Source organism: Ricinus communis, chromosome 9, assembly GCF_019578655.1.
Source record: "Ricinus communis isolate WT05 ecotype wild-type chromosome 9, ASM1957865v1, whole genome shotgun sequence".
NCBI classification, from domain to species: Eukaryota; Viridiplantae; Streptophyta; class Magnoliopsida; order Malpighiales; family Euphorbiaceae; genus Ricinus; species Ricinus communis.
Genome location: NC_063264.1, coordinates 2,443,146 through 2,465,147, shown reverse-complemented (window position 1 = coordinate 2,465,147; position 22,002 = coordinate 2,443,146). Strand labels below are relative to the sequence as shown.

The following is a 22,002-nucleotide window of genomic DNA, read 5'->3' as shown; positions in this document are numbered from 1 at the left end:
CTTACCAAATATGTAACAGAATTAGGGTCATTTGTAGCTCTGTGTGCTTCATATTTCACTTTAACAAGATAACTTATCTTGCTTTCTTTTTGTAAGAAAATGCTTGTTACTTTGTTCAATTTGAGGAACTCGATGAAATTGGGCCAATTGGGCAAGTAATTTACAATGAAGCAATGATGATAACAATGAGAGTTTGGTAGAAAACTTATGTACAAAATTTGGTACGTATGTCCAAGAAGAAATGCGGGCACATCCATTTCACAGCATTGCCCACAAATGTGATTTAGAAGCAGAAATATTAGCTCAACATTCTCAGCCACTATGTATTTACTCTTTAGATAACAAAATAGGATAAAGTCCAATTTGACCGTTACTTTTGTGGTTCAGACTCATTTTAGCTATTTTTAATTCTATAAAATATTTAATTTAAATATCTACATATTTGACTCATTTAGATTTTCTTTTGACAAAAAATAAGAATTTTTTAGTTGCATACTTTTTAAAATTACTTTAAAAAATAAATTCTGATATTTTAAATAAAAATAATAAAAAATTATAATTTATCGTTATTCTTATTATTTTTATTTACGACAATAGTGGCGAAGAGATGGGACTAGTGAAAGACAATCACGACGGTGATAAGAGCCACTAATTTTTATAACTTTTTTAAACTATTATTATTTATCAATAGAAAATGACTATCACTCGCTCATTTTTATTTAAATTAAAATTAATTTAAGCTAAATATAAATTTGAAAGAGAAAAAAAAAAAAAAAAAGATAAATTGAAGCTGAAGAACAAATTCAGTACCACTCCTGACAAAATGGTTATCATGACAGTGGGTATTTTGAACATGTGCAATACTGGAAAGAGATCCTTACGTAGTGGTCCTGTAAGTGTAAAATGTATTCAACCACCACTCAAATTAAACCAGGCTTGGACAATTTGAGAACAGAAAAAGGCTCACCATCAAACATCATCCATACAATGCAAAGCTAAGCTACAAGAACAGCAATTATCTAGTGAACATCAATACCAAACTTCCACTCAATTGTCTAGCATGATATGGCTGTTTTTTTATATTAACATTTCTGTGTCCATTACTTGGTAGCTTCATGAATTTAACTTTGTTATACTAATTACATTAAGATTATAGAAAGCTGAATTTACTTTTGAATGATAAAAATGGATTTAACTTTTTGAACTAATTTATAGTGGACATCAAGAAAATAATCGATTTAGTACCTATACTCTTACATATTACAGTTTGGTCCTGATCTTTTTTGGGTAAATCGTGAATTAACTTTGTTGAAAAGGGAAATCTTCTAAGATAAAAAGAAAAAACTAAATGATTTTTTAATTATGAAATTATTTTATTTCGTGCATTATAATTTTTTTAAAATAATAATACTATTAAAAGTTAAAAGTATAATTAGAATAATCAATTAATATTTTAATTAATTAATTAATTGTTGTTAAATCTAACACAGCAATAGTAACAAATTAAAAATTCATGAGATTTTAAAAGTACAATAATACTAAATTAATAATTTATTGCTGGCTAGACGGTCTAGTTATAATTTGTACGTCTAAAGGCTATCACGAAAACTGACGATAGGCCCTTTTTATTTTTTTTTCTTTAATTTTTAAATTTTATCTGCCATTTAAATTGGCTAACAAACTTTTCTGCCCTCGCTTATCCTCCACCTTAAGCACAAAAGCCACCATAAAGTGAGAAAAAATTACAGAAATACCTCATCTTCGTAAATAGTTTATATACTATCCCAAAATGAGATATAAGTCTTTTGATTTGCATTGAATTGAGATAATAAAAAAGAACAAGAAGAAAGAAGAGCACATTTTCTTTTCATGCAATGGAACGATGTCGTTTGCAGCTAGGTATCACTTATTTGTTTTTGAAGTTTATTCTCATGTCACTTTTGATTGACAGAATCAAAATATTTTAATGACTGCTGGTATATGTCTTTAGTAGGGTGTCTAAAGGTAATGCTGTACTTCCAAAAAGGTTTCAGACTGGAATGTCTTATGCGAAATATGAGTTCTTGGAAGTATATTATATTACTATGTTTAGTGATGAAACTAATAATCATCATTAATAGTTTAATGTGGTCAATGATCCAATCTATAATTAACAAATAGTAGAAAATTATTAGTTCCAACTTCTATGTGAGAGTATGGTGAGGTAGAGAGAGAATCTTGGAAACCTTATCTTTAATAATAAAAATGTAGTCCAAGCGTCTCTCCTTTTGGTGTCCCTAAAGAGACCACAAACAAATTTCCTCCACTCATAGCGCATACCCCTATCTCCTCTGGAAAAGCCAACAAACCCTTCTTTTTTTTTCAAGTCTTTTGCTACTACTATAAGTCTGTAACTGCTCTTACTCTCTCCCTCTCCCTCTCACCCATATAGAGGCAACAGCACCCACTTTCTTGCTGCTTCTCTAGCCATTTTCAGGCATTTCCCAGGTAAGCTCTTTCGTCAAGGTTCTTTTCTTTTTTGTTCAGTCCTATCTAGTGCTTAGCACAGAACCAAAGGTGATCACTTCTTCTTCTTACGTAAAGAAAATGCCCAAATAGTTCTTCAAACTGCCACATTAAAGATCCATGAACTGGAGACGGAAAGCTGTATCAAGATAAAGTTCTGGTCTTTTTTTTTGTTGGTTCACTAAAAAGTTTGAAGATTTAAGACTGTTATGCTACCTTCCAATCTTTTTACTTTGGTTGGTTACACTACCTTCCAATCTTTGAGAATATATACTATTATTGTTGCACACTGTCAGTAACTTTTGGTTTGGGGAATAGGGATACTCCAATGAGTTTGGGACCTTTTGGTCATTTTAAATAAGAGAAACACTTTATGAGCTATATGCAACTACTGAATGATATGGTCCACCAGTAAAATCAAATGGTAGAATCATTATCATAAGTTAGCTACCACAGTCATTAGTGTGGCCATCCAATCTAACATGCCTGCCTCTACTTTCTTTCTTTTTTCTTGGTGCCATAAACTTTTTCTGTCTGATAAAATTTTTTTGATATGTTTATCATGGAAATGAAAAATAGAGGTTCCGACTTCAAACCTTCGGTTGACTCTATAGAACCAAATAGCTAGTGGTTTCTACTTGATAATTGATTATACAAATCAAGCTGTTCTTTTTTGGTTGATCAAATAAAGCTTCTTCCTTTTCAGTTTACATGGGAATTCTTTTCACTTTAGAGGGTAAAAATTAATCTAAAGTCAAACTGATTTGTCCCTGTGCCTTTTTTTTCCTGACACCTAATAGCCTAGATGCTTGCATCTCCTTCTGAGTCCAATCATGGTTGACTGACTCTAATGATTATGATCCTTGATTATTGAAACCATTGCACTGTAGAAGTCAAGTCAACTAAGGTTGTGACATTGCAATTAGGTTAGATCTCAGCAGAACTGGGCCTTAGGGAATTTTCTAGCCTAGACCATGGCCATGATCTAGGGAAGAAAATCGCATGGGCTAAGAAGGTAAGAATGGCATCTCTGTGGGCTACTTATGGTCAAAGAAATGGAATTTGATGAGAAGTATGCAGGTGTTAGGAATTGATAATTGCATTTTACCTAGAATTAGAAGGATGTCACTGAAGTCATAGGCAAAAGATGTAAGGAGAAATCAGTTTTATAGTTGGCTCACCCTTGACCTTTATGATTTTGTTGACAGAATTTCCCACCTTTAATTTATCTCTCCTCAACCAAACCTTTGACTACCTTGTTCTTAATCTTTAAGTTGTCAAGCTCTTTGTAAATGTACTTGTTCTAATTTTCCAGCAAGGTGTAGGTGAAAATGGCACAAATCTTGGCACCCTCTCCACAATGGCAGATGAGACTCCCAAAGAACTCGATGCCTGCAAGTCCCCTGACAACAAAGATGTGGAGTTCCCTGTTGCTGAAGCAGAACAAAAAAGTCACAGCTAAAAACTCTGGCAGACTCAGAGTATTTGCACTGAAGTCTGAAAACAGCACCATCAATAGGCTAGAGGATCTTCTAAATTTGGACATTACACCATACACCGACAGGATCATTGCCGAGTACATTTGGTACATATTCTTTCCTATTTTCTTTTTGTGGGGCTTTCTTAATTGCATTTTTAACTTCAAGTAGACTGAAAAAGCTGACGGTGTCACTAAATAATGTTGCATTGTTTTGAAATAGGATTGGAGGATCTGGTATTGATGTGCGAAGCAAGTCAAGGGTAATTGAATAATAACGATTTCAGAGAGTAGATTGTTCTTTTCTTTATTCTTCCTTTTTCGGCTAATGTGTAGTTTACTTCATCCTGTTACATTGTGATCTGTTCATGCTTTCAGACTATTTCAAAACCTGTGGAACATCCATCTGAGCTGCCAAAGTGGAACTATGATGGATCAAGTACTGGACAAGCACCAGGAGAGGATAGTGAAGTTATTCTATAGTAAGATCCTATTATAACATTGACAAGTTTCTGCATTTTTGTCTATGATCAAGCGTAGCCTTGACTTAACATTTTATATATCCAGCCCCCAGGCAATTTTCAAGGACCCTTTCCGTGGAGGTAACAATATTTTGGTGAGTGTTTTTTAGCCAAGTAATTGGAGATTTTGGTTTTGAACTACCAAATTTTTTGACATTGGTTTTGTGTATTGTTTCTGTTGACATTGGTTTTGTTTGTCTGTATAGGTAATTTGTGATTCATACACACCAGCAGGTGAGCCCATTCCTACAAACAAACGCAACCGTGCTGCTGAAATTTTCAGTAGTAAGAAGGTTGTAGATGAAGTGCCATGGTATGTCTTGTTCTGACTATCTTAGTCTTATTTTCGTAGGATACTTTTCAAATCGAAAAACCTTGTCAATATATGTTGAAAAATATTAACAAGTGTGAAATTTGGCTACTTTCACTTCTAATTGTTTTTGCATGTTATAGTCTCATTTGCATTGACATTCAACTCAGCAATTATCATACATATGTTTGTGATAATTAAGGTGCTTATGTTTGATAATCACTTGGTCTAGGTTTGGAATTGAACAAGAGTACACCTTACTTCAACCAAATGTGAAGTGGCCCTTGGGCTGGCCTGTTGGAGCCTATCCTGGTCCTCAGGTAATAATCTTGCGTCAATGAATTTTGCTCTACCGTTAGCTGATCTGTTGTTTTGACATGGAATTCTAAGGTACATAGCCCTTTCATGTCTTTTTATTTTTTATCAGGGTCCTTACTACTGTGGAGCTGGGGCTGATAAGTCTTTTGGTCGTGACATATCAGACGCTCATTACAAGGCTTGTTTGTATGCTGGAATCAACATTAGTGGTACCAATGGGGAGGTTATGCCTGGCCAGGTTTACCTCTCACCATGAGCATTTGCATTTTGTAGATATCTTGAGTAATGCTTAGTCATGCTTGTATGGTTTCGTCACCCTATCTTGGTTTCCAATGTTGTGCAGTGGGAGTATCAGGTGGGTCCCAGTGTGGGAATTGAAGCTGGAGATCACATCTGGTGTTCAAGATACATTCTTGAGGTAATTCATCTTTAGCTGTTATTTCAAAAGATTAATGACCTCAACTGCAAGATATGAGCTCTTTAAGAACAAAACTCTTGCATGGAGTGCATGTCTATACAACTCAAACCGAACGAAGCTTTAAGTCCAAACAAGTTAGTTTCTAAATGGATCTTTTTTCTCCATTTCACATGGTTACTGCTGCATATTCAGAAAGATTTAAGGCTGCTAATCCATATATTCGTAATTCATAACCCTACAGCTCTTTTATGTGGCAAGTTTGACCTTTATTTCATGATAAACCACTTCACAATGAGTTGTTTTTAAGTCAATCAAGTGCAACTTGCTGCTTCTCCTCCCAATAGATTCCTGCTGCTTTTTTAAGTTTTCTGGTTCTGATCTGAATAGGGTAGCAAGTTTTTGAAGAAAAACCGAAAACTAGAAACAGAACTAATTCATGCTGAGTTTAGGGGAAGAGCTGAGTATGTGTTAACATTTACCTTCTGTTCTGACAGAGAATCACTGAACAAGCTGGTGTTATTCTCACACTTGATCCAAAACCAATAGAGGTGATTTCGACTTTCATATTAATCTTTTTTCCTTAAACAGAATATTTCACAAGTGTAATTATGCAAAACTCTCCCTTTCTTATGCCAACAGGGTGATTGGAACGGTGCAGGATGCCACACCAATTACAGGCAATATAATGTTACTTGCTGTTGGATATCAACTCTTCTACAACATAAATTCAAACTAAACGTACAAAAATTAATTTGGTGATGATTATGTTAACAGCACAAAGAGCATGAGGGACGAAGGTGGCTACGAAGTGATAAAGAAAGCAATCTTGAATCTGTCACTTCGCCATAAAGAACATATCAGCGCCTATGGTGAAGGAAATGAGAGAAGGTTGACTGGAAAGCATGAAACTGCCAGCATTGACACATTTTCTTGGGTATGCTCAGAGGACATAAATATCCAATTTCAAAGCAATCAAATCCTGTCATATGTTGCTAAATATGTTTTTCCAATATTAATTTCAGGGAGTGGCTAATCGTGGTTGCTCAATTCGAGTAGGGCGTGATACCGAGAAGAATGGCAAAGGTATTGTGTAAACAGGATCGAAAAGGAAAATGTTTTAAACCTCCATATCATACTTGAGCTGCAATTTACTTCTATTTTTCGTTTCGGTGTAGGTTACTTGGAAGATCGACGTCCGGCTTCAAACATGGACCCTTACGTGGTGACCTCATTGCTGGCAGAGACTACAATTTTGTGGGAACCAACCCTCGAGGCTGAAGCTCTCGCCGCTCAGAAGTTGTCCTTGAAAGTTTAATGTGATTTTGATTGAAGACAACCTCAAGGGCACAGGAAGTAATCACTTGAATTTAATTGGCCTGTGCACAGGGAAAGCTTTTCTCTTGTTAGTCCTCAGGAAAGATCTTTTGTAAATAAGGGTCCTGATGCCATCAGATTTTTCGTGCCCAGTCCTGTAAAATGGTTTCTTAGATTGAGAAAACATTTTATAGACAAGGGTTCCTCACTGTTAATTAGTTTTGAACTTACGGGCGATTACTTAATGTTTGATCTATTGGCATCCTGGACTTCTTTTCTCCAGCCTTTTGACAATTTCTGGAATTTTTAACTTGGTGGTATCATATTGATGTTCTACTTTTACTTTAAATTTGATTGATCTTTTTGTCAGTCTGTGCAGAGTCCGATTTGGTTTAGTTTGTATGGAGTACTCAAACTAAACCGATAATGCGGTTTGAGAAAAATTGAAATCAAATTAGACTATAGAAAGCAGTGAAATCGTCCAAAAAAATTATAGCATGGAAAACTCAATACATGATATGATTACTCACCAAACTATACATGTGTGATTTAGGTTTGATTTGGACGGCTGAATATTTTATATATTTATAATTCTAAGTTTCATTTTAAACTTCACTGTGGAGAAATTTATCCATCCTTATTTTTAAATTTAAAATAAAAAATTAGAAATGATAACTCAATACCAAACAATTTATATGAAAATGTATTATTTTAATACGAATATTATATGAATGCTTTGGTTAGTTTTGAACTGGCACTTAATTTTTTTTTTAAAAAAAAAAAAACTATAAAAGTAAATGGAACTTGCGGTTTTAAATTTTTGAAAACCAAACCAAAGCAAACCAAACAGCAGAACTTATAAAATTCGCAGTTTAGTTTGATTTGGACTGATTGCAGACACCCAGAAATTCTTGCCTTTTGGGGTCTTTCTTGTGATCGGCTGGAAAACAAAAAAGGAGGAGAACTTACGACGCTGACAATTCCCTTGTAATTTTCATCACTTTTTTTCCTGGTCAGTGAATGATAGATGATTAAAAAGCTATTTATTGGGTCTTTCCTACACCCAAAATTTTCTCATTTTCATCATGTCTATCCAGCAACCCAGAAGAGCTTGTGCGTCACAAAAGGGGAAAAGAAAGAAACAAAAGGTTCCATGGTATAAAATCTTTTCATGGCAGGATGACAGGGTATTACTTTATTCCTTCATTGTCCTCAGGGAAGGAAAAGCTTTCATTGTTCCAGCAAAAGTGATCCCTATTCAAAAAGTAATTTGATCCTTTCCCCTTGAATGATGCAAACCCAGCAAGCGTAACGAATTGAAAACATTTCTTGAAAATCAAGACACTCCATTTCCTTTAATGAAAATATATAAAAATTACACATAAAAGGATGACAGGATCACCCAGTATGATATCTAAGATCAGGAAAGAACAATCTCCCAATTCATTACGATTGCATATATATATATAGTTCTCATCTAGCCAACCTCAATAAGGGTGATATATAACAAGTTCTTTTGGTCTTCTTGCTTCAAGGCCATGGCTTCAGGAGCATCCAAATCAGCAGCCTTCTTGCTGTTTATCATCAACATTGCCTTGTATTTCATTATAGTAGTAATTGCTTCATGGGCAATAAATCACGGAATCATAAGAACGCGCGAAACAGGTAATTCAGAAAGCTAAACAACATATTCTGTTGATTACTAGACTTACATTCATAAGCAAACAAGCAAATGCGTACTAACTTGTGGCTTTACCTTTGCGCGTGCATATGCAGCATCTGTTTTATCGATTCCTGCTCGCATATTTCCCATATATTTTCCAATGGGAAACATGGCAACAGGTCCTTTCATCATTTTCTCCCTCCTTGCCGGCATTGTAGGCATCGCTGCCTCGCTGACTGGACTCCATAACATGCTTCAATTGAACGTTCCAAACTTGCATACAGCCGCTGCCAGTTCTGTGACAGCCTTGTCACTCACTCTACTAGCCATGGGGTTGACATAGATGCCCGTTTCTCAATTTTTCCTTTACACTTCATTCATTGTTTTTTACTTTTAATTCGATCTACAATGTTTTAAAATCTTTTCATTTTTGCTCCTTAGATTGGCATGTAAAGAGATCGACATAGGCTGGACAGATTCAAACTTGGTAAGTTCACTATTATATTTTGCAGTCAGAAATAAAACACCTCTGTTTTACATAATTTTTGGTGCTGATTTCTGTAAGAGATAAATTATCCACTCCAAAACTAGATCTAATAGTCGCACTGTGATGGTGATTAACAGCGCACTCTAGAAGTGGTGACGATAATAGTGAGCGCTACCCAATTGTTCTGCACGGGTGCTATTTATGTTGGGGTTCAAGACGTTGCTGCACGATCAAGCTAAGCTACAAGGAAGAGTTTGATCTTTCAAACTTATGCGAGAGTACTTGTTCTTCACCCATGCCCATGGCCATGTAACTGCGTTGTGATGAATTTATTTCATGTATCTTTTCTCCCTATTCTTGTGTCTTGAAAATGTCAGAGTCTTTACAAATATATTTCTCTTGTTCTTAATCGTGTTTGTTCTTTGTTTTGTGGTGCTCATTTGTTATTTCAAGGAATAAATGGGACATTTATAATGCCTATTTATCTTCAAATTATCTTGCATATGATAAATAAAATAAAACAGATCAAAATGGTAATGAGCATCAGGATTCGGATCTCACTGAAAGTAGCAACCAACCCAAAATCCTTATGATCCAATTCCTGAAACTGAAGTTCTTGAATTCTAATTGAGAGTGGAACATCCATCTATCAAACCTTGTAAACCTGCAGAACACAAAGAGGATGTCAAACGGGAATACACTGATTAACAGACTTAGCTAACCCTTGGATTAGCCTTGCAATTTCTTCCTTGTGCTCTCCAACTGTAACAAAAGAATGAAGATAATCGAACTCGCACATTTCATTCCTTTTCTTCGAGTTCCTTTCTGAAGATGAACAACATTGCAATAGATAGCATCGGGTGAAATCATTTTGTCAACATGTATCCAAGTAAATATGGTTTTACACAGGTCTCTGAATAATTGAGCTCGCTGCTACGCCTTACAAGTGTATCGGATGATCGCATTACAGTTATATTACATCTTCATCTTCAGAGATCCAGTAAACCACCAGTGGGCAATAATATGGTGTAGGCGATGAAAGTATGTGTCAACCGAAGTTTCTCAATCTCCTCAAGTATTGTCAGCTTATGAAACTTCTCTTTTGCTAAATTAAAAGCAACAATTACATGAATCTCATCCGATAATTTCACGAGCTGAAGCAGAGCTCTATTGGAAAGGGGCGCAGTCGCAGTGGTTGAATTACTTTTAACTTGTAAAGAATACAGAATCCTTTTCCATGAATTTAATCTCATAGAGAAGCCATTGAAAATTGTTGCTTGTTTAATATTGACAAGTTTTATAACCTGCTTGAATAGAGACGCTATTGCTTATAAATCAAGATATACAAAGTTACTAGTCTCATTATTGCTAAAAGACATCAACTTCGTTAGGCAAGCAATCAAAATCTTCAAGCTTCAAATGAGAATTTGAATTCCCAGGAGTAGAATCTGAATCCTTATAGTAGGCGAGTCTTTCTTTTTTTTTTTTTCTTTTTTGAGAAAGAAAGAGCAATGTATTATTCATGAGAAACAACGTCCAGGTTGGACAGTACGAAAAGAGGAAAGGACTCTGTTCAGATCATCTCAAATTCACTGAGTTTGTTTGGCAATGGTGGGAGCCACCATATTAGCTGTTAGTAAGTAACTTTCTTTATCCTTATTAAATGGAGTAACGTCGTTCCTGTTGTGAAAAATGAACCCAGGAGAACGACCTGTCGTTTGTATCAATCTGTTATGTCGTTTAAACTAAGATTTACAGTCAAAGTAGCTTCTCATCTTTCCGATTCTTTCTCTCAAACTAACACTGAGCAAATGAACTCCACACAGAATACAATCCTAACCATCATTTCTCCTAAATTTCAAATTTCTGGTTACACTCAAATTCACTCTAGATTGCATCTAAACCCTAAATGTACTCCTCCCCTTTATAAAACCCCTAAAAGATTCAAGTTAAGGAGCTTCAAAATCAAAGCTTTAGTGGAAAATACTGGTGAAACGGGGAACTGGGTTAACCGGTTACCGACCGGAGCTTTGGCTGCTGACAAGATTTTTAGACTGATTTCAGGTGCCACCGCTAGTCCCATTGGCCAGTTCATATCTTCTCCCACAACTTTCTTGCACTCTGTTGACCCTAGAATTAAATTGGTAATTTTCAATTTTTTTTTTTTCAGTTCAATTGGATAGTGAAGTTAAAAAGATAAATCAAGAGAATGTTAATTTGTATTCTTTTTGTTGTTTATGCAGGTGTGGCTTTTGGTTTTAGTTGTTTTGCCAGCAAGGTCATATATAGTTATGCGTTTTGGATTGGTTGTTTACATTGCTCTTTTGTCAATTTGGATTCTCCCAAGGCAAGTTTGGATGGTAAATACTTATACTTAACTTTTCAAATGGAAAGAGCAGGAACTATTTTTAAAATAGATTTGTTTGCAATAGTCAGTATTGAATCTTGATTGGATATAACATTAACGTGCACTGGGAGAGAAAAAAATGTTATTATTCTTTAATGCATGTGATCTTTTGTTCTATTGAAATGGTGGGATACTTGTTAAAGTACTGGTCGTACTCATTGCTGAATTTCGTGTAATCATTTGTAGGATCAATTGGGAAGAGTATCATTGCTTTCTGGAATTTTGTTCATAATGTTGGGGCTGGGTTCAGATAGTGCACCTGCACTTGTCCAGTCAAGAACTCCGCCACCTGCAATGATGGGTTTACCAAATGTTCCTGCATCTTTGGGAGGTTATTCATATTTAATCATGAAGCTTGGACCGTTACAGTTCACAAGGAAGGGCTTATCAGTAGCAAGCACAGCTGCATGCTTAAGCTTTATTGTGAGTTGTCTTTTCATAGCCGTAGGTCCTCTTTCTCTTCTATATAAGGATGTCCACGATAATTAAGTTTATGAAGCCATTACCTGCAGGAGCAGAAGGCACAAATCGATATTCACATGCTTACTCATGGATGTTATTAACATGTAGCCACATCTCAGAACCTTGAAAAAAAGTTTTTTATGGGTTTATTAAATTTATATAGATACATATATAAATATAGTATTAAGCATTTTGATCACCCTGAGGAAATGTCTCCAATTCTTTTCTTGAAAGATTTTCCAAAGTGCAAGCCTCTGCCTGGCAACCACAACTCCGGAGCAATTGGCATTTTCTTTGCGGTGGTTCATGCTACCTTTGAGATATATAGGTGTACCAGTGGCCGAAATTGTTCTTAGCCTCTTGCTTTCTTTGAGGTTCATCAGTCTAGTGTTTGATGAGGTAAGAGAAGGATTAGTTTATTTATTAAATTTTCATCAAACAGAATTGCAGATTCTTAAAAATATTTTTTCAGAACACTTTGATAGTTCAACATATCATTGTGATGACTTATTGAAAAAAAATGTTTTGCATTCTTTTGTCCTCTTACAAGAGTGATGTATTTTGTTTGCAGGTCCGGAATGTTGCACTAGGGATTGTATCTCGGAGGATAAATTGGCAGCAACTAACAATCATGGAGACAATTGATAGTAAGCACAAATTCTACCCTGTTCTTTCTCTTAAGAGTAAATATGCAGGAAGGAGTGCATGTGGGTTAAGGTGAGACAGGGAGATGGCTTCTCTCTTGATGGAATAAAATTAATATACAACCTGTTCCCAAGTACTCATCTTCTTTCCAAACTCTAGGAAAAGGCCACTAGAATCTGGTCGTGTTTCTAATGCAGCTCTTCAGCCAAATAACCTCTTTTATTCTTTAATATGTCCTATTCATGATAGCCTTTATTTGTTGATTACATGATGCTTTTGTCAAATGATAGATGTGAGGGCAAAACAATCTCCAATTCTTTGGACCTTTGTTTTGTGTTTAGTATCATTTCGTGCTTCCATTCACATTGATCCTTAATGATTTTAAACACAAGAAATACTTAAGCACCAACTATGAGATATATAATGTTTTACTTGGAGTCTTGGACACAGGGATGAATATTGAATATGGGTATTTGTCTGAGAGTTTGACTCTATATTTTCTGAGTATTTGTAGATTAGTGATATGAGCCTTAAAGTGCCATGATCATTTACTAGTGTCCTGATTTTACATGAGTACTTTTGTGCTATGGTGAAAAGTCGAAGTAACAATTATTTTGCACTCGTGCTTGAAAATATTTTCATTGCAGTGTTGTTTATTTTCCAATTTGATCTTTGGATATGCAGTTTTTGCTTCCTATATACGTCGGATCTTCAAGAATATTTTTAACCATGCAGAGCAGATATCTCAGGTTTATGTCTGGGCACTTTTCTTCTTTTAATTCTTCTCCTCCTCTTCCTCTTTGGATTTTCCTCTGTCTGACATGTGTCATTGGTTTAATACTTGTCTGATCTTAAATGTATTACTCCAAAAGATCAAACTCATATGCTTTATTAGTTAATTTCTTGCATATGTCAATATCTCCCCTCAGGAAAGTTTATCCTGGTCTAGGAGAAAGTTTGGCAAAAGCAAATTCATGGAGACTAAAACTTGTATGAGTAGAAAAATCGGAAGAATGGAACTATAGGAAGACAAATACTCAATTAAAAGAATTGAAGTAATAGTTGCAATATGAAGTCTTTTGAAAAAATTTATTGCTGCGCATTGCTGACCCTTCTTTAAAATGATGAAAGAAGTCATTTTTTTTCTTTTTCGGGGGACTAGACATGATTGGAGTTCTCATTGCTGCATTTGCACATTAACATATACATGCTTAGCAAAAGGGGTTGATTGCTGTTTCTGGCTTCTAAAACAATTTTGTGAACTTTGACCCCACTGCCTATAAGAAAACCCTTTATTATACTAATAGCATTATGGATTCTTTTCCCGTTCATGTGTATTGAAGAATCGAATCTTCTTCTATCAGTCTTTTCCAGTTGGGGAGGAAAAGAATGTAATAATAGTAAATATTTGTTGCTAAAGAAAGATTTCTGCTTTTGATATTTTACCTATAATGCGAAACTTACAGGCCATGATTGTGCGAGGTTTTAGAGGGGACAGCAACTCTCATAAAATCTACTTCTTAGCGGAATCATCATTTGGCATGGCAGATTTTGTTTCCTTATTGTGCCTGGTCGGTGTTGTGGGCGGCGCTTTCCTATCCGATTATTTCCTTGTCTGAGTGCCATTTCCACTTTTGCTTTGGTAATATCACGACCCTTAGTCATGAACAAAAGTTACCGTAGTATTCTGTATCTTATTCATTTGATTTCTTCTGAAGTCATGCCTCACTCTATCTATCTGATCTACAGGTCAAGATTTGCAATAATTCATCAATGCTGTTACAGATTCAGCTGCTTGTTAGAGAGACATTCTTAACATGCACAATTTACTGAAGTTAATGCATTCTCAACTATAGTCATTTGTCAATAAGTTGTAGTTTACTGGTTTAGCACATGTGTGGATCAAACCAGGGTGGAATGGCACAGAAGAAAATCAAGCAAGCAATTCCCACTTATGTGGCTGAAACATACGTTTGTATATATGTTTCGTGATTAAAGTTGTATCATCTTATTAATTTGATTTGATAATAATAGCTTTTTCTTAATATAAATTGATACCTTCACTAACTGCTTAGTAAAGAATTCAGAAATCCAGCCTTTAGCAGCTTTAACAGTAGAACTCCACTGAGACAGAAGCAATAACATGAGTTTGAGGAATATGAGATGAGGACGAAGCACAATAAACCTGCTGAACAACAGGGGCATAAAATAAGAGCCGCGCTCCACCAACTCTGACCGATTCAAACACAATTGGCAAAGATCAGAATCATCTGGGCATTCACACACTTTATGGTGTCTAAGCTATTTCAGTTTTTTTTTTTTCCTTTTTAAGTGTATTATCCTAGGATACTACTAATCAAGCATTATTTTCTTGTTATTGCTGGTCTAAAATGTTCAGCCTAGGGCAAGAAAAGTGAGTTATCAAATATATACTTGACGGACCCAAAAATATCATGAATAGCTTGACAGTTTTTAAATGATTAATTGAAACCTAGATCAATTGTAGATTTATATTTTTATTCTTTATGGTATTGCTACATTAGGTATACATGAACTTCCAACTTTTGTGATTTTAAAGTTGTTTGATATTAATATTCATTCTACTTCTCAGATTGTTAAATATATTTTTATTGTAATTTTTTTTATTAATTTAGATCTTTAATTATATTAATTTATATATGGAGAAAAAATAGATAGTTTTATAAAAATTCGATAGAATTTCAATATAATATAAAATATAGAAACTCACTTGTGTCTGAGACAGAACCTCGACGGGCAACTCAAAACCATTCAACAACAATCTCTTAAAGATGAAATATAGCCCAAAATTTGATGGGTCTGCCCATTTCACAGTCTTCCTTTAGCCCAACTCCTCTATTCCTTCAGTAAAATTAAACTGTGAACTTGTACAGTGAAACTGAGTCACTGGGTTGCCATGGCAGAGAAGAAGAAGGAGCTGGTGATGGTGACTGATTCGACTCACCGCCGACCCACAAAAAGATTAAATGAAGACCAATACCACTCGCTTGTCGATGAAACTGAGACGCCCCAAAAGAAAGCCAAGAAATTAGTACCACAGCAGTCTGATAATATTTCATTTTCTTTACCTGTCCTTCCTCATGAAATCATTGTGGAAATAATCTCTCGTTTGCCAGTCAAAACCTTAATTCAATTCAGGTGTGTTTCTAAATCATTTAAAACCCTAATTTCTGATACCCAGTTTATCAAAACCCACCTCAGAAAAATCACATCTTTTTCAAAAATCAAGAAGCCCAGTCTTTACCAGAAAATTACTCCAAACATCACATTTTCACCATTTAGTTTCTTTAAATCTTGTTCTCTGTACTCAATATTTGACAATTCTCTTAATGATCCTATTGAACTTAATAGTTACTTTTTAGAGAAAAGGTTTCAGTGTGATTGGCTTGTTGGATCCTGTGATGGATTAATATGTTTTTCTGTGAAGCAAGATTTTGTGACTTTATTGAATCCGTCGACAAGGGTATTTAATAGATTGCCTAATTTAGGATTTGGAAGGAAGTCAGGTAGCTATAGTGTTTTCGGGTTTGGTTATGATAGTGAAATTGATGATTATAAGGTTGTTGCTGTGTTCTGCTTCCAAAATAAGAATTCCAGTGTTGGTTTTGGGTATGAAAGTATAGTTAAAGTTTGTACATTGAGGACCAACTGTTGGAGGAGGACTGGAAGTTTTGGATATGGAGTTCCATATGATGTCTCGGGGAAATATGTCAATTGCACTCTTAATTGGCCAGTGATGAGTGAAGGGGATTCAGGGTTAATGTGGATTATTGTCTCTTTTGATATAAAAAGGGAGACCTATAAGGAGGTGATGCAGCCTGATTATGGAGAATTAGTTTACGATAGGACATTGGGGGTATTGGATGGATGCCTGTGTGTGATGTGTAATTATCATGCAGTTCGTGCTGATTTCTGGGTTATGAAGGAGTATGGAGTGAGAGAGTCTTGGATCAGGTTGGTTACCGTACCTTATTTGGATTATCCAGGGTCATTGCATTTGCAGTATTCAGTGCCATATGCCATTGCAGATAATGGTGAAGTTCTGCTGGAATTTAAGTCCTCTTTGGTGATTTACAATCCTAACTATGGGACATTTAAGTATCCTGTGATAAATAATTCTTGTAGTTGGGTTGATGCAGAAGTTTACATTGACAGCCTGGTTTCGCCCAAAGTTGAGATTTAGCATTTGGAGACGAGAAGAATGTCTGCAAGAAATAGAAGGTAAGGCTGAAAATGCTTTAGTTGATGTATACATTGTCCTCCTGCTGCTTCCTTATATGCTTGCTGTATATATCTCCCTCTATTGTATTTAATAGCAGTGGAGTTTGGTCCCAAAGTGCTGTATGCTAATGTTGCTGGTTACTTTCCTGATTGGGTTCCTTTTAATTTTATGATTTGGTTCTATCCCCTCGCTCCTCTAATTGTAATCGTCTTAATTTGGCAAAATCCATGATTGAGAATCTTACAGTGGTGGTGTCTGACTGGCTTTGTCCCTGTCACGGTGGTCCGTTGTATTGGAGATGAATCTAATAATCTCTGAAATGGACAAATTAGAGAATTTATTGGACATGTTCTTGTCATGATGTAAGCTTGTCCACCAGATGATTTGATTGTCAATTTGCAAAGAGTTTGAAATTCTCCGTATCTTTACGAGTCATCCAAATATTCTTAGTCATGTTCTGACTTAACAGCGAACTTCAGCCGATACTCTTGCATACGTTGTGAAGCTCTAACACTTCGATAAGCTAGTGCGCATATAAGAACGGAGATTTGTACAATCAGAAGTGTTAAGGGTAACTGTTTGTAAAGCGATTAACAGATAAATCATCAATAAGAAAGAAATTAGAGGACTAATTAATTAATGGCGGACTCATTGTAGGATATTGTCGTAGAGCTTGTCAAAGACAAGTTCTGGCTGATTGATTTTAGGTTGTATAACTATGGTGGAAGTGAGAATATTGCGGATAGTAATTCAGAAAAAAAAATTGTTATATATATATTTTTAACTAAAGCCGGGCCTGTTATTCAAGCAAGCAAGCAAATCTCCCTCTTGTGCAACTGAAACTGTATCAGAGAAAATTATGATTTTTTTCGCTACAATTAGGATATATGATATATTTATTAATTTGACTTGATACTTATAGCTATTTATTTATTTATATTATTATTATTATTATTATTATTATCAAAGGAAAAGAAAAAAACCTTTTTGGCCCTATATATAAAGGATGGGGAAACAATCACAAATAGCCTACTAATGATAAAAAAAGTTGGAGTCACGAGAACAAGAACCCTAATTATACTTCTCCTTGTACAGTTAAGAAAATCAATGGCGTCTAGACCTTCAAGAGGTAGTGAAGTTGACATGAGTCGGATGGAATTGAAGGGAGCTAAAAAGGAGGAGACAGTAAAGGAAGCAATTCCTAAGGATATAATCTTTGATATTCTATTGTCTCTGCCTCCTAACACTCTAATTCGGTTTTAGAGCGTTTGCAAGTTATGTCACTCTATTATTACCAGTTCTGATTTTAGTCGAAGCCACCTTGCCATTGGTAATCATCAAAATCTTGTTGCATTGTTGGATAATTTTGAATTCATTAACCCTGATGGTTCTCAGGGTGAGTTAGCAATTCAGCCTGATTTTGATTTGGATGATATTGAAGTCTGTTCTTGTAATGGCTTGTTATGTTTACTTTTCAAGAATGGAACATTTGCACTGTGGAATCCAGCTATAAGAGAGTATAAATATTGCATCACCGGGGCATATACAAGATTCAAATTCACCGTGGCAGGAACCACTTGGGAGATATATTCTTTAAGGAGTAATTCCTGGAAGCATATGCCGACTCTCCCTTGGAATTTTATGATGTTGTCGCGCCAAGTGGGGTTCTTCGTGGACGGGAACCTTCATTGGAAGGTTCCTTACGTGAAAGCTTATGAATCAAGTGAAGAAGGATTTGAGTTTGATGTGGGAAACTTAATGGAATACATCCTTATCATGAATTTGATCCATTGTGATTCACAAAACACGAATCTTCCTTTCAGTTTTAGTTTGTTCAATTTGCCTGCTGATATAAGGAATACACATCCTGTATTTGAGTTGGGGGTTTTTAAAGGATGCATTTGTTTGGTTCATTACCATGTCAAAGGGCGTAAACCAGAGTTAAATAAAGTTGAAGATCATACCATTGATATTTGGACGCCCGAGTTAGATGCAGCTGAGGAGAAAACTAATTGGACTAAGCTGATCACTATTCCGAAATTATATGATTTGCCCCCTGGTCAATACGCACCTGTGTGTACCATCAACAATGGAGAACTCCTGTTGAACGTGACGGTGAAGCGGGGGAACAAGTTATATTTATTCAACCCGGAAGAGAAGCTGTGCTCGGTGAGGGATTTTGATAACAAAACAAGATATTTTCATAAAGTTATCACTTATGCTGAAACTCTACTTTCACCAAATGCCATTACTATCACTGGCGAGGAAGACAGGTATGCAAATCCTCTACCTATCTGCATCCCTCTGTTTTGCCAACATTTTCTGTTAATAATCTGTCACTGATCCCTTATCTTCTCTTTGTTCCTTAATTTCTATTTTGATATCATTGCCATGATAATGTATACTTCGTATATTCTCCATTGCTAGTGTCCATTGCTGCTTTTTAGAACTGGGCATAGCCTGACTAAATACTGATAAAGACGCTTTCATCCTCACTAATTAAAGGTGCATCGTCTGCATGCATGCATGCCATGTTAGTCTACAACTCTTATGATGTTTAAGCTATTTCAGCCTCAGGTTTTATTTTTTCTGTGTATTATATCTAATCATATGATTAATCAAGCATTATATCCTTCCTATAACTTGTTTTTTGCTGGTCTAAAAACTTTGCAGCCTGGCGCCACATAAGTGAGTACGCACTTATATATCAAAAACTTGAAGGACTCAAGAATATATCATGAAGAGCTCGACAGTTTTCAAGTGATTAAATAGAAACTTAGATGTTCTTCTTTTTTTCTTCTTTTAAATAGTATTGCTACAATACTAATATACCTAACTTGAGTGATCGTATATAGTTGATTAATTACTGATTATATGGTTTAGTGATTAGTGATCTTATATAGTCGATTAATTAGTGATCTGATATAGCTTTTTTTAACAGAAAAGAAGTTAAAAGACTTTCAAGAAAAGAAAAAAGAAGTTAAAGACTGATATACTTTTCTTCTTTTATAAATAGAAGATAGATTATATGAACAACAGAGGCCCTCAGGCCAACTCAATAATTTTTTTTAATCAACCCTCCACATATTTATTTCACATTAAAGAATCAGATTTATTATATGATTTTTCCTCATATTACTTAATATTATATTTTATATTTTAAATTGATATATAATTTTCATCTCAACTTGCATCTGGAGTTGAGCAATTATATTGATCATGTGTAATTCTTCTTTACCACTTAAAATTTTCTTACTAAAACTTAATTACCAATTTGACCTTATTTCCATTCCTTTCCCTCTGCTTTTCTTATTTTCTTTTAATAAGCTGAACAAAGGAAATAGCAATCTCCTTACATTCTACCCCCTTCGTCCTCCGTTTTAAACTCATGCACGCATGGTCTTCCTAGTAAAACTAGACTAATACAGCGAGACTGAGTCACTGAGTCACCATGGCACAGAAGAAGGAACTGGTGGCGTTGACTGATTCGACTCATCCCCGACCCACAAAAAGATTAAAAATTAAATGAAGACCAATGCCACTCACTAGTCAATGAGACTGAAACGCCCCGAGATAACACCGAAAAGAAAGCCAACAAATTATTACCACAACAATCTCATCAAATTCCAGTTTCATTGCCAGCTCCCCCTCATGAAATCCTTGTGGAAATCATCTCTCGTTTGCCAGTCAAACCTTATACCCGATTTATCAAAATCAACTTCAGCAAAATCACATCCTTATAAAAAATCAAGAAGTCCAGTCTCTATCCGAGAATGACTTCACCGCTTAGTTTCTTTAGATCGTGTTCTCTGTATTCAACTGATGATATTGTGCCCGAAGTTGCTGTTTAAAGAAAAGGGTTCCTTCTGATCGGCTCGCTGGGGTTGTGATGGATTAATATGTTATGCTGTCAAGCAACACGTGACTTTGCTGAACCATCTACAAGGTATTTAGTAAATTGCCTTATTTAGGATTTAAAAGGAAGTCTCATAGATAGACTGTTATTTTTGGGTTTGATTATGGTAGTGAAGATGAATATATTGTTGCTGTGTTCTGCTATCGGTATAAGAACTCTAGTGTTGGTTTTGCGTACGAATATAGTTCAAGTTTGTATACTGAGGTCCGATCGTTGGAGGAGCATTGGCCAGTGATGAGTGAAGGCGACTCAAGATTAATATTGTTTCTTATGATTCAGCAAAAGAGCCTATAGGGAGGTGATGCAACCTGACTACAGAGAATTCTGTTATGATAGTGGATGGATCCCTTAGTGGGATGTGTCATTGTCATGCAGTTGGTGCTGATTTGTGGATTATGAAGGAGTACGGATTCGGAGAGTCTTGGATAAAATTGCTTTATTTTGATGATTTGATCCAGGGTCATTGCGTTTGCAGTATATTCAGTGCCATATTCCATTGCAGGTACCCTGATATAAATAATTCTTAAAATCGGATTGCTGTAGAAGTTTACATTACATGATATCCTGGTGGCGCCCAAATTTGAGGATTTAGCATTTCTAGAGACAAAACAAGAATGTGTGCCGAAAATGGTTTTGTTGCGCATCTTGTTATAGTAGCATCCTCTGTCCACTGTGTTTTTATGTTTGCTCGGACACAAAATGCTCTGCTGATGTTTGCTTATTATCTTTACTGGCTTCTTAATTTTATAATTTCTTTTCCACCTCCTCCTTAATCTAGCAAAATTCAATGATTGACAATTTCACAATGTTGGTGTCTTTTCTTTCTTTTGGAAATGTTAACATGGTTGATGCTTGTCCTCTAGATGATTTGAAATGTCAATTTGCCAAGAGTGTTTAATATCCTTTTGTTTATGATCAAACTAAATTTTTTTTATCTAAAATCTTTATTTGTAAACTGAAGTTTATTAAATTAGAGTATATAACTGTATTAAAATTCTTAGAATAATGCATTACCATCCGTAAAAGAAAACATACACGATATTTCTAGATTATTAGATAAAAAAGGTCAAACTATAATAATAGATATCGTACAAATAGGAGCACTGAAGTAATTGTTTTTGTAAAGCAATTAACTGAGAAGTCATCAATAACAATAATGAAGAAAATTACGAGCAATAGGTCCATACGTAACTTCCATACACCTTGAAAAAATTGGAATATCAATAAAGGTAATATAGAATTATTATATTTAGATGATCTAAAAGTACATTGAAATTAAATTTTAAAAAATTCACAGA

General features: G+C 35.2%; 5 protein-coding genes across 12 annotated transcripts; all 5 read left to right on the top strand.

The window, feature by feature from the left end:
* Window positions 1-2,251: 2,251 nt before the first annotated feature.
* On the top strand, window positions 2,252-7,232 carry LOC8261490 (glutamine synthetase leaf isozyme, chloroplastic). Of its 2 annotated transcripts, none has more exons than XM_015717841.3 (14): window positions 2,252-2,487; window positions 3,821-4,090; window positions 4,206-4,245; window positions 4,361-4,464; window positions 4,550-4,598; window positions 4,710-4,816; window positions 5,046-5,133; window positions 5,241-5,369; window positions 5,475-5,549; window positions 6,044-6,097; window positions 6,189-6,226; window positions 6,324-6,483; window positions 6,572-6,632; window positions 6,725-7,232. In XM_015717841.3, the coding sequence occupies exons 2-14, from the start codon at window positions 3,837-3,839 to the stop codon at window positions 6,862-6,864; spliced, it is 1,299 nt and encodes a 432-aa protein (XP_015573327.1). In that variant the 5' UTR covers window positions 2,252-2,487; window positions 3,821-3,836; the 3' UTR covers window positions 6,865-7,232. The 2 variants fall into 2 exon arrangements, with proteins under 2 accessions (XP_015573327.1, XP_002516801.1); XM_002516755.4 differs by having other exon boundaries at window positions 2,293-2,487; window positions 3,831-4,090.
* A 977-nt stretch (window positions 7,233-8,209) lies between these two features.
* LOC8261491 (membrane protein PM19L) lies at window positions 8,210-9,505 on the top strand. Its single transcript, XM_002516756.4, has 4 exons — window positions 8,210-8,528; window positions 8,640-8,859; window positions 8,968-9,013; window positions 9,151-9,505. The coding sequence occupies exons 1-4, from the start codon at window positions 8,402-8,404 to the stop codon at window positions 9,250-9,252; spliced, it is 495 nt and encodes a 164-aa protein (XP_002516802.1). The 5' UTR covers window positions 8,210-8,401; the 3' UTR covers window positions 9,253-9,505.
* Window positions 9,506-10,727: 1,222 nt separating this feature from the next.
* Window positions 10,728-14,578, top strand: LOC8261492 (protein ABCI12, chloroplastic). Its single transcript, XM_002516757.4, has 8 exons — window positions 10,728-11,157; window positions 11,257-11,373; window positions 11,607-11,843; window positions 12,117-12,281; window positions 12,454-12,529; window positions 13,212-13,276; window positions 13,994-14,169; window positions 14,277-14,578. The coding sequence occupies exons 1-7, from the start codon at window positions 10,747-10,749 to the stop codon at window positions 14,144-14,146; spliced, it is 1,224 nt and encodes a 407-aa protein (XP_002516803.2). The 5' UTR covers window positions 10,728-10,746; the 3' UTR covers window positions 14,147-14,169; window positions 14,277-14,578.
* Window positions 14,579-15,277: 699 nt separating this feature from the next.
* On the top strand, window positions 15,278-21,465 carry LOC8261493 (F-box/kelch-repeat protein At3g23880). Of its 7 annotated transcripts, none has more exons than XM_048379606.1 (5): window positions 15,278-16,520; window positions 16,706-16,787; window positions 17,884-18,118; window positions 18,268-19,061; window positions 19,462-21,465. In XM_048379606.1, exons 1-2 carry the CDS (start codon window positions 15,463-15,465, stop codon window positions 16,716-16,718), a joined length of 1,071 nt encoding a protein of 356 aa, XP_048235563.1. In that variant the 5' UTR covers window positions 15,278-15,462; the 3' UTR covers window positions 16,719-16,787; window positions 17,884-18,118; window positions 18,268-19,061; window positions 19,462-21,465. The 7 variants fall into 7 exon arrangements, with proteins under 7 accessions (XP_048235563.1, XP_048235562.1, XP_048235564.1 ...); XM_048379605.1 differs by having other exon boundaries at window positions 15,278-16,600; XM_048379607.1 differs by lacking the exon at window positions 17,884-18,118.
* On the top strand, window positions 17,896-21,215 carry LOC8261494 (F-box/WD-40 repeat-containing protein 1). The gene is made up of 4 exons (XM_015717782.2): window positions 17,896-18,044; window positions 18,087-19,061; window positions 20,815-20,908; window positions 21,207-21,215. The coding sequence occupies exons 1-4, from the start codon at window positions 17,896-17,898 to the stop codon at window positions 21,213-21,215; spliced, it is 1,227 nt and encodes a 408-aa protein (XP_015573268.2).
* Window positions 21,466-22,002: the final 537 nt, after the last annotated feature.

Coding starts and splice junctions, on each gene's coding strand:
- LOC8261490 (XM_015717841.3), top strand. CDS start 3,837: ATGGCACAAATCTTGGCACCCTCTCCACAATGGCAGATGAGACTCCCA. Junction 5,134..5,240: donor GAGCCTATCCTGGTCCTCAG/GTAATAATCTTG, acceptor ATTTTTTATCAG/GGTCCTTACTACTGTGGAGC. Junction 6,633..6,724: donor TACCGAGAAGAATGGCAAAG/GTATTGTGTAAA, acceptor GTTTCGGTGTAG/GTTACTTGGAAGATCGACGT.
- LOC8261491 (XM_002516756.4), top strand. CDS start 8,402: ATGGCTTCAGGAGCATCCAAATCAGCAGCCTTCTTGCTGTTTATCATC. Junction 8,529..8,639: donor CATAAGAACGCGCGAAACAG/GTAATTCAGAAA, acceptor GTGCATATGCAG/CATCTGTTTTATCGATTCCT. Junction 9,014..9,150: donor GCTGGACAGATTCAAACTTG/GTAAGTTCACTA, acceptor GGTGATTAACAG/CGCACTCTAGAAGTGGTGAC.
- LOC8261492 (XM_002516757.4), top strand. CDS start 10,747: ATGTCGTTTAAACTAAGATTTACAGTCAAAGTAGCTTCTCATCTTTCC. Junction 12,282..12,453: donor TCAGTCTAGTGTTTGATGAG/GTAAGAGAAGGA, acceptor TTTTGTTTGCAG/GTCCGGAATGTTGCACTAGG. Junction 12,530..13,211: donor AATCATGGAGACAATTGATA/GTAAGCACAAAT, acceptor TTGGATATGCAG/TTTTTGCTTCCTATATACGT.
- LOC8261493 (XM_025156945.2), top strand. CDS start 15,463: ATGGCAGAGAAGAAGAAGGAGCTGGTGATGGTGACTGATTCGACTCAC.
- LOC8261494 (XM_015717782.2), top strand. CDS start 17,896: ATGGCGTCTAGACCTTCAAGAGGTAGTGAAGTTGACATGAGTCGGATG. Junction 18,045..18,086: donor CCTCCTAACACTCTAATTCG/GTTTTAGAGCGT, acceptor TATTATTACCAG/TTCTGATTTTAGTCGAAGCC. Junction 19,062..20,814: donor ATCACTGGCGAGGAAGACAG/GTATGCAAATCC, acceptor TGATTATGGTAG/TGAAGATGAATATATTGTTG.